General features: G+C 39.1%; 1 protein-coding gene across 1 annotated transcript in view; it reads left to right on the forward strand.

The window, feature by feature from the left end:
• Window positions 1-8251, forward strand: part of LOC103924972 — a 22013-nt gene extending 13762 nt beyond the window's left edge. Inside the window, exons 2-8 of the mRNA XM_009333594.1 lie at window positions 1213-1339; window positions 1784-1865; window positions 2918-3011; window positions 4056-4174; window positions 5025-5167; window positions 5867-6064; window positions 8073-8251. Coding sequence (XP_009331869.1) covers window positions 1213-1339; window positions 1784-1865; window positions 2918-3011; window positions 4056-4174; window positions 5025-5167; window positions 5867-6064; window positions 8073-8184 — 875 coding nt within the window. The 3' untranslated portion in view covers window positions 8185-8251. The remainder of the gene's footprint in view (window positions 1-1212; window positions 1340-1783; window positions 1866-2917; window positions 3012-4055; window positions 4175-5024; window positions 5168-5866; window positions 6065-8072) is intronic.
• Window positions 8252-11224: the final 2973 nt, after the last annotated feature.

An 11224-nucleotide genomic window follows, 5' to 3' on the forward strand; every position in this document is an offset into this window, starting at 1 on the left:
GAAGTCTTATCTATCACATATTGATTCTGGAACTTTATGTTTTATTTTCTATCACCAATACAGAATTTTGTGAGTGGGTTTCTGCCAAAAGATCAGTATAGATATGATGTTAAATGGTACAGCTAAAATGTTTTATCCCACGTTTCAAGGGACTAGGAGTGTATATTCATGTCTCAGCAGAGGAGGTAGCATCTAGCTGAGAGGAAGGTAGGTTTTCAAAAGTCTTGCAGTTATAAATAGTCATTTGAATGCATCCTAACAAATTGCTTCCAAAACTGAGAATAATAATAGATCTTTTTCTTAAATATAAAAGAATTTCTACATATTTCTCTGGTACAACCTCATTTAATATACAAGGAAGCAGAAGCAAAACAAATACCAAGATAGGGCTAAGCAAGAGTTCCCAGCACTTTTTTTTTTTCTCTTTTTTTTTTTAATATTGACCAAATGTTTTTCCTCTTTTCACAGGGTTGCTCTGTGTGTGAATGCCTGCTGATCTGTAGCAGCACATACACATGAAAATGGCCTGTTTGCCTCAAGATGACCTCTAAAAATACTTATGTAAATAGCTGTTATTTTCAGAAATGGTGAGCTTGCTCAGCTTCCTTTAAGTCATCTACGGTTTATTGTGGCTGGTTTGATCCCATTAAAAAAAAAAGCATAAAGCATGAAGGGAGGAGTAGTTCCATATGTCAGTACTGTTCTGTGCAGTCTGTATGCACTTTTAGGCAAAAGCCAGCAAAGATGTAATATTGGGTTTTGATGATGTTTAAAAAAGGCAAAATAATCTTAGTAAGGTCAACAAATACGTCTCTTCATGATTATTTGCCAATAATCTGTAATCGTAAGTTTTAACCGATGTTCTATTTAGCTTGTCTGTTACACTCAATATGAAACTTTCATTACCATCCTCACTAGACCATTTTAAAGCTGCATTTTTATTCTCCATTTCTGCTCCTGACTATAATTGTTTTAATGATGCTTACTGACAGCTGATACTTTCTGGCAAGCTCTCACCAAGCTTGTACTGTAAAAGTCAAATTATAGTGCTGTATGCACACACTTACTAAGTTAAAACTTTTTTTGAAGTGTTCCATGGTAAATTTCTAAATTGCAGCTGCCAGTCTGCAAATTATTCAATCTGTCTGAAGCACAATTGGAGAAGTTGCATTATTTGGGGTATATAAAATGTACTTTTGAATGTGTTCTTAGGCAATGAACTAGCAAAGCACAGGAGCACAAGACTTCAAGACTCTGTTGAACAAAGCTCAACTCTTCTTTGGGGCCTTGATATTCTGCTAAAACATACTCAAGGGATTAAAATAAATATGCAGTTGAGGTATCTTTTTGCAAAACCTGGATCCATAAAAGCAGGGCTATACAGGACAGAAGGAGACATATCATGCTATTGAACAAGTTCAGTTCTTCAGTTTGTCCACGATTGAGTTTTTCTAACAAACTGCCAGTAAGTTCCTCTTTCTAATGTTTGGACATATCTGTGAAAGCCTCGTATGTTGTAAATAAACGGTACTTAGGTGAGAGGTCCCATTAAGGGACTGGAAAGGATTGTCCTACCTATGGTTTGACCTCAGGATCATGTGGCTATTGTCTGGTGGTAAGTCCTACCCCTTGCTGCTCTGTATTTTCTGCTATTATAAAATAGTTTGCATTTCTCTGAACAGAACCGATTACTTGTTTAACATCTCCTCTCTAGTTCCTCAGGTCTGACCACAAGCAATCAAAAATTCTGTAAATCCTATTCATCCTGCTGCTCTGCCCTAAGCGATACACACACTATTCCCCTGGTTTTATCACAAGACAGAGGATTCATCAGGCAGAACTGCGATTCTGGGCTACCTTCCCCAGTAAGTGTTTGGTTTATCAGTCTGATTACAAGTTTATAGAAGAGACACTGACAAAGGCTGAACTCTCTTCCTCAGCTTTGAAGCCGATTATGTTTTGCCTCCTTTTATCTTCCAAAGCTAGATCAGATGATTATAAATAAGATTATATGATGTGGTGTCAGCAGTGGCAAGGGATTTGACTCAGTGGCCCAGGAAGCCTTTGAGCACTGTGCACAGAACTGGATGCAATGGGCAAGTATATAATAAATCCTGAAGAGGCTGCGTACATTTGCTATAAAATGTCATAACCAGGAGTGCTATGAAAGGCGACAGTACAGATATTCTGTGACAATATCTCTCTCCAATATCTCAGCCAATTCACAGAAGTAAACCAGAAGGGGCTGTTTACACCTGAACTATGAATCCCCACAGCATTTAGCAGCTTCGGGATGTGCATATAGCTCAGCTCTAACTGGAGGGGACGAGTCAGAGGTGCATGCTCCATCTCTCCTTCCCCTTCAACTCCACCATCATGGCTTCCAGTGAAAGAAATGCTGGAATTTTGAGCAAATAATCAAGCTGCATTGCACTGAGAGGTTTCCCCACTGTAGGCTATCATGGTGCTGTGTCTGTTGGGCATGACACAAATCACACTTACTCCAAACGCTACAGGCAGAGTTAGAGACTTTGTTCCTTGCTCCCTCCTGGGAGGCTGAAGCCCTGGAAATTGTAGAACATGTTTTAGTGGAAAAGGAAAATGGGTAGAAACCTCATATTCTCAACTGCAGCGGCAGATTTTCTGTATTTAGATTTGGTGCCTCAGTTGCATTCAGGATATATTGTATGAAAGCTTGTCCAGAAATGTGTTTACATGCATATGCATACACAAATGGATGCCATCATATCCTCACATCATTTTGCTATTCACCAGATGGTATTAAGGCAGAAGACGTTGTAAACATGTATGAATACTATTTCTACTGTAATAAGGCCAGAAATATGAGAAAACACAATGCCAGAAACTGAAAAACCTGAACTGAAACTTTTATATCTTTATTTTGTTTTTTTTTAAGCTTCCTTCTGATTCCTTCAAGTATCTCGGCTGGTGTGACATAGAAGAACATGATGTTCGAGGAAATCAGCTTCATTGCCCCAGAGTGAGAGAAGGTGAAGATCAAAAAGCCATATTCACATTTAAGCCTTAACTCTATTTACTCAAAGAGTATGTCCTTAAATGTTATGAGCTTAAATCATAGAGCTTGCCATTGTTTTGAAAAGGGGCAGGATTTCATCGCATATTGTACATGTTTACTTTTTTTAATCACTAGGAAAATACCCTTTGTAATTTTCAAAATGGGAAACAAAAGCCAGAACCATAATTTGAAAATTTTTAGTATTAATGTGGTGTTGATTACTTCTCTCAAAACTTCATTAACATTTAAATATTGTTCAGAATGCAATAGCAACATGCCAAACAAGAAGATGAGAGTGAAATCCAGTTCTGCATACAGTGGCACATATATTTTATTTTAAGACTGAATTGGCCCAATTACAATCTATAGACACACTCAAGAATGAGGAATGAAAGGTGGATTTTAAAATCCACTGTTTGCATGTTTGGGACTAAACAATGGAAAAATTCCACACTGTCCTTGCTTTAGTTAGGAATTTGAAGATGTGCATAGCTTCAAGCATTTCAGTAGACCCATTGACTTTAAATCTTCCCCATGTGTCGTTCTTAATACAAATGAGGTTTTGAGTATGGCTATTAATCTCAGTTGCAGTTGTTGTCAGTGGACTGGAAGTTACAAACATATGCCTTGCTCAGGACAGTTAAAGTATAAGTACATAACCACTATATAAACTCATAGCATGTGAAAGAATATATAGAAACAGTATTTTAGAACTCAGATGCTTATGCTCAACCATTTAGAAAAAGCTTTTATTCTGAGCTGTAGAAGAAATGTCATTTACTAACCATGTACTAAATGATCATGACCTTAGATTGCTTGCTGAATTATGAGCCCAGAAATGGTAGAAAAATCTTCATGCTAATTTACATCTTGAAAGCATGGAAACCTACACACCTATAATATTATATATATTTCTTCATTTCAGATATCTTCCCAGCCATATATATAATCTTTCAGCAAGTAACTAAGTGCCAGTTCTATATCACATCCACTATTGCAAATCTTTTTTTCCGACCAGGGCCCTCAGAAGAGGAACTATTTTTCAGAGGAGAAGAACATACTTTGAAAAAAAGAAAACAAGTAACTGACACAGAGAAGTGGCAAAAGAAACTGCAAGAGAACTGGGAAAACAGTGCTGTAAAACTTTCTCATTAACTCTTTGTACTGTAGTAGTAAATAAGCCAAATAATAATGTGCCAGCTGCTCCTTGCAGTTGGCAGTTTTAAAGCTCAAGTTGGCACCATGACATTGTAAACCAGAAGGTTTTTACAAGCTGGAAGAAACACTGGAATATATCATAATTTGGGTTCTGACCCTGTGCAAAGAGTAAACTCCTGCGTTGTGACAGGACTTCATTTGTGCTTGGGCATATAAGAACTAGTGACGTTCTTTGCCTGCTTAGTGCCTGATGCTAAATGAATGGTTAGAGAATGGAGCAGTTTAATTTCAGCTCTTCCACTCTCTCCTCATATCAGCCTGAGCAGTTCTTTTGGCTGGAGGTACTATGTTACTGCTGGTTCTGATCAGCAGTAAGTTATAACCTCTCTAAGATCAGGTAGTAACTTCATCTAACACTGAGATCCGGTGCTCTGGATCATGCTTCTCCCTATGCATGAACACTGGGCATTTTTTTTTCCAGGTTTATTTAGAGGCCAAACCAATAAGCCACAATCACTTAGTCCTGCTCTCTCCACCCAGAGCATACACACAGGCATGCTCACTCAAGAGGAAGAAGGGGCTGGGCAGTAAGATTCACACGCTCAAGAGATGATGGTTTCTTTCTTCTTTACTTTCAAGGAATTATGCAGAGCGTCACCATGATTCTAAGGTGAATTTGGCAGTTGGCACCACAAATTGGTATAAGAACAGCATAATAAAACAGATTCACCTTTTAACTAGTTCTGACATTGAAGAGATTTAATGATATAGTTATTAGAAAGCGAGGGGGAAAAAAAAACGGTGATTTCTCTTATTTTTCCCTTCCCAGGAGTTGAACCTTTCATTTCAGGACCTGGGTGATCTTTACCAGCTGGAAAACTTCAAAAGGATTCTCCAAAGGTTAATTCGGGTGGAAAAACTTTGGTTGGTGGACAATTCTTTGACAGACCTAAGTGCCCTAAGGTTGCCAAGGTAGACAAAATGTCCTGTTTCTATTTTTATGCAATATCAGAGAAATCAAAACTATTATTTACCTAAGTAATAGCTGGAGCAGACTCTTGAGAACGGCCAAATTATGATATTTTGGGCAGTATTATATTGAGAAGCCATCAGTATATTGCTATTCTGAGTTCATGTCATTCCCAAGTTGAAAATACTCAGTAAGGAGGTCAGGTGATGTCTCCTTTATTCCTGGTGGATAATTCATGTCTCATCACGTTCAGTGATATTTTTGCTAAAAGGGAAAGTTGTTGAAAACTGAAGGAATGTACATGAAGAGGTGGTGGAACATAACCCAAACAGAGAGGCCAGGTGTGACCATGACAACTATATTTTTACAATCCATCTATTCCTACGATGTTGTCGTATGTCTAGGTATGTGGAAAGTTGTAATATTGAGAACAACAATAATGATGTATCCATTGTACAATATAAAGAAAGCTGAGAGTATAAAGTGTAGGGATCTGATCTTGCAGTCCACGGCTAGGCAAAAATAACACAAATGTAAAATTAGCGTGAAAGCAGGTCTCGAGGAATCAAATTCTTGTATCTCTCATTGGAAGCTCTAAGTTGCCGTGACTTCGACTACGTGAAGAGCCATCCCTGTGTTGGCTTACAGGTATATAATATTACAGATGTGATCAGTGATGTTATATGCTTTATACTTTACAGATGCAGAGAACTAAATGTCAATAAAAACCACTTTACATCCTTCAAACAGCTGCCAAAGATACCTCAGATTCAGCACTTATCACTCGCTGAAAATAACATTATGACACTAAGTGGAATATCAGACTTCAGACATACTCCACTTGAATCCCTTATACTCAAGAGGAATCCCTGTGAATTTCAAGAAAGATACAGACAACTGTAAGTCTTACCATCTCATAGCAAACAGAAGTTGAACAATACAAAGAAATGATTGTAAGAGAGTTCAAAAGGAATAGGATCTCCAATACAACGAACTCTCCCGAGCAAACTTTTTGTTTTCCCATAGTCTCAACTATCATAAATGCTCCAGGAACATGGGCTGGTGAGCCAGTATCTGAGAATACCCACAAAATATTCAGAAACAGCCTAGGAGGCTTTGTAATCACATGACTAGCAGTTCTTGAATGGAACTAAGTCCATGGATCAAGTTTAGAGACAGTGACTAGGGCAGATAAATTAGATTCCCTTTTATTCATAGAAACTACTTATTACTCAAACTCTCTTCAGTCTCATTGCATCCCTCGTGTATTCTGAAAGGAGTCTAAATTGCATTACATGTCAGAGATGGAATCAGAAGGATGTGTTGAAAGATGGGAGCTAAAGCAAGAGAAAACTGAGTTACCTTCATTTGATTTTTCTGGATTCTCTCCTCTCTCTGTGGCAGCACTGTGGAAGTTGCGCTGCCTTGAACACCCCACTCGGTGTAGGTATATGTTGCAGGCAGTGCAGTGTAGTGTACACTTAACAGAGCTGCCCTGGACACTGGAAATGAAAATTCAAATCCAAGATAGAGTAGAGAATTCAGGGGAAGACAATTTATTCTAAGTCTCATGCATGTTTTGACACTCGCACCCCTATTCTGTTCTTCCCCAGTTGCTTTGACTCCAAAACCCTGTTGCCAGGAAAAAAATTGCACACAGGTCAGAAAGGGGAATGAAGCATGTTCCTTCTGAACTCTTCAGAAATCTGCATGGTTGTGTGTTTTTCACCACTACAAACACAGAGTCAAGTCAGGCATCAACAGAAGGCATCGTTGATATTTTTGAGATAAACCTCACAGCATGTGCCTAAGAAGTCTTCTCTTCCCAGGAGGGGGAAAAAAAAGAGAAGTTTAGAAGAAAGTGTTTAATGAAAACCTTTCTGAGTTTCCAGTAGGCTTTTTCATTCAGTCTAGTAAGCATCCCTTTGACAGTGTGGTGGTGACGCTTATGCTTTCTAAAGGTAGATAGGTAGATATCAAAGTGAAAGTTAAAAAGTAAATTTAAAATAATGGATTTCTCATTTTATTTACATTTCAAAAGGTTCAGGAGAAGAAAAGCTGAAAAGCATTTTTTTAACAACTACTAATTATGTTTCTGCTCCCAATCCTACCAGTTCTTAAGGCAATTACATATAGATAACTCTGGTATTACTTTCACTGCCAGTGTTGGAAGACAGAATGAATCATTTTCAAGCATAGGTAAAGCCCTGAGTTACATGCCGAGATTGAGCAGCGGACTCCACGCCCACCTCAAAAGGCACAGGAGCAAATACCATAGCATGTGGATTAACACCCTCTGTGATGCTTAGGGGGGCCTACGGCTCCATCAAACTCTTCTGAAGAGGAAAACGGCAGTCTTCATGACTGAAGTTAGAGACACTGATGTGCTGTTTAAAAGGGACAGTTTATTAGGAGGTAGAGCCATTCATTTCGGTTTGGCATCGTGCCCACAAAACGGGGACTTCTTTTCTTTGGGAGAAACAGAAGTGCAAAAAGCTTTGCAGAGAGCCTGGTTTCTCTGTCACAGAAGGTCAAAAGTTGGGTTGCACTTCTTGCAGTCTGAGTCTTTGCTTTTCAGCAGTCTAGGAAATTCAGTCTAGGCTAACACTGTGTCCTCTCTTTTGCATTAGACAACTGGTTTGGTTCTACTCTATTAAAAATGCAGATGCTTGTAGTGCTTTATTGAGTCTAGGATATAAAACTTCTGCAGTACTGTGAAACCTGAAAATTATTAATTAGCTCTGTATCAGATAAATTCTGCAACAAACGACATATCAAGATTTTCGACAATACAAATCTATTTTGGATATGTTTGAATCCACTATTTGTTTTTTATCAGTGTCTCTTGTTCTCAACATTTCCCAAGATTATTTATCTCAATTTCTATTTTTCTTTTCTCTCTTTAAGTGTATTCTCCAGTTTGCCAAATCTAAAAATGCTGGATGGTATCCCAAAACTGCCGGAGGACTGTTCGCCCCCACATATCAGGGCTTTTTTCAAAATGTGTACTATACTCTAGCACTGGTTTTTTGTAGGATCAGAACTGTGCTAGAACCACCTCACTTAAAAGATACAATAAATCCTGTGTATGGAAGTTACCATTTTTTTCTGATCAAAGAGATACTGAAGCAGAAATATTTTTTTTAATGTGTTTGTGATACCACAGTCTTCAAGTAAGTATGGATAAATGATATGTAAATGAGACATAATGTGTATACTGAGTGTCATGAGTTTGGTGTATGAAAAATATTGGGTGACTTTCTTGTCTAGGAGCTCTATGTAGACAACAACTCGCAATTATTGACTCCCACTGCATTTACTTAAAACATGCCCAAGTTCAGACCACATGTTCATTGTGGGAAATGGTACAGGGATTAACGTCCAGGCTGTGAAGAAAAGGAAAAAAAAAAACCCACAACTGAATAAAAGAACAGGCTATGCAGTTTCCTTCTTTACGTCCCACCAGTGTCCTAGTGCTCTTCAATGCGCTTTGTAGATGGGAAAGGCAGAGCCACCCCAATCATTTTGACCCTTCGAAATAAAAAAAAAATGCAGAAAGTCCTTGCTTGGGAGTTTGGTATGGCTAGAGGGCACTGGGGAGGTAAATCATGAAAAAGGAAAGAAGTCTTTTGACTCATTGCTGGCATTGTTTAGGAATGTCTTGTTTCTTAATAGAGGTTCCTCAAACCAAAGCCACAATGAGGAAAAAGAGCTGTGGAAGCTGAAAAGGGATTTGTAAGGGCTCCCCAGGATATCTCAATGCAATTATCTTTGAGAGGTATCTGTCCTTGTCTTTGATTCATTTGCTGCTCAATTTTAGCTTTTTTTTCCGGGCAGCTCATGCTGGCACACAAATAGCTGTGCCACTAATGGTTCAGGAAAAGAATGACAGAGTCCTGGAAAATGAAGACAATTAACAGAATTGCCTAATTCCAGAGACAGTCAATAGATTCTCTGCTGTGTATTGGCTGCAGGCACAGTTTGGTTCAGTTACACAGGGAGGAGTAATGACTGCTCAGCCCTGTAGAGCTCTGCAGTGCAATGACTTATCAGCAGAAAGGTCGCAGCAGCTCTGTATAATGTCTGTATTGGATCCAGGCAAGAGAAATGACCAGCTTGAAAAGTTTCCAGGCTCTCCCTTAAGACTGTCCGTACCTCTCCCACAGCCTAGCAGTCAAAACAGTTGATGATATTGCATGAATTAGATCACAAGATTTTGAATGTATAACAGTATCTAGGCGCAAAGTATTTTCTACAGCTGTGAAAGGAAAAAGACAATGGACCACTGCAAAGAGATGTCAGGTTGAGGGCTCACACTCGGGAATCGTTCTTGCAATTCATAGAAGCAGGCCAGTTCCTTCCCAGTATTTACATGCTCACAGGGTTTGATTACTAGATCCAGTCAGTGTAGTCCACCCCAGCAATGGGAACAGACCGCGCTGTGACAAACCCCTCCATAAACATACTACAGAATCAAGAGGATACAGTGCAACAATACACGGCAACAAGCTTTCACGGATTCAGGGAGAGATGATGTGGTTTACACAGAAACAACAAGGCAACCAGAGCTTTGAAACAGGAAAAGCAGAATATTGTGTGCTGTACAGCATGGCAAACTGGTCCAGAGGAACAGGGATCTTTCACACGGGGAGGATAAGAACAGAAAACCTGAAAGCTTTCTGAGGATTGAGGCTATTAGTCTACCTCAGATCTAGAAATCAATCCAGATATAGTATAATAGAGTAATTAACATAAAATCCCCACTGTTGTGTTTGGGAATGGAAAGGGTAAAAACAAAGGATGCATGTGAGAAAACACCATCTCCTCAGAAGCAAGGCAGGGAGCTAAAGCAGAGAGGAAACAGAGCCTGAAGGACCACCCTTACTGACCCTGCCAGAGACAGACAGCGGTGAGCCACCAAATACTGACTGCTGTGAGGCTGTGCGTCTGGAGACGGGAAAGGGAAACAGTCTTTTCCCAAGGTATCAAACACTAAGGAACATTCAAATCAGTGATGTTCAAATCACAACAAAAAGCACTTGAGGACTAGGCTCCCTTCCCAGAATTCGGCATTAGAAAGTGAGACCGAGATGGGAAATTGCTCCAGGCCCATGGGTAGACATTTCACTTACAAGCTCCTAGTGAAGCTACCACCCACTTCTTGCACATGTAATTAGGAGCTCTTCGAGTCTCTCCTGGGAACACGCTCAGAGGCTTTGCTTTTTAGACGTGAGTCCTGGGTCAGTCACAAGAAAGAAGCACAGAGAGTGATTTATTCCTTCCGGACAGGAAGTTGGTTCTACTCTCATAATTTTTCCTTTCATTATTTTGATGTTCTGGCTTTGGAATCCCAGAGAAATACGAGGTAATATCTGGGGAGCCTTGCTGATTTTATTTAAAGTGCATCCAGGAGCAAGAAGGTACTGGTAATGTTTGGGCCACTTTGCTGCAATGAGCTTTAAATGAGATGTTTGCTATCAGCAATGTCACATGGGAAACTGGGAAAAAAGAGCAATTAGGTTCCAGCTGGTTGACTGGACAACAGCCATAAGACTAAGAAAGCACACTGGATACGTTTCAACATTACCGGTCAACTAGAAACCCCAGCAGCAGGAACCTTTTGAAACTGGCCTCAAATTCATGCCAAACCAAGGATAAATTAATATATATTTTGGTTTCTAAATTAGATTATTACTATCTAACTTTCTTTTCCTGCCAAACTTACACTCAGTTTCACTCAAGAAAAAATGGGCCTCCAGCAAATTGCTCTTAATTTTTTCTCCCTTGCTTTTCCGTAGTTATGTTATGGAGTGGTCTAATCTAAACCTGATCTATGACTTCAAGAAAATCTGGAAGGAATGGAACAAAAGTAGAGCTTTTATTTTGCTAGAGCTTTTGAGATTTCATCTGTTGTGATTGCACTCTGAAATCTAAAATAATAGCTACCACCTGTGAGGTCAGTATCAAAGTATCATGAAATCAATTTCCAATTATTCACAAAGATTCCTTCAAACCTGACATTTCATGAAAATTTAGCAAAGTGTTCCCAAAGTTTTGTC

Source organism: Pygoscelis adeliae, unplaced genomic scaffold (genome assembly GCF_000699105.1).
Source record: "Pygoscelis adeliae isolate BGI_AS28 unplaced genomic scaffold, ASM69910v1 Scaffold220, whole genome shotgun sequence".
NCBI classification, from domain to species: domain Eukaryota; kingdom Metazoa; phylum Chordata; class Aves; order Sphenisciformes; family Spheniscidae; genus Pygoscelis; species Pygoscelis adeliae.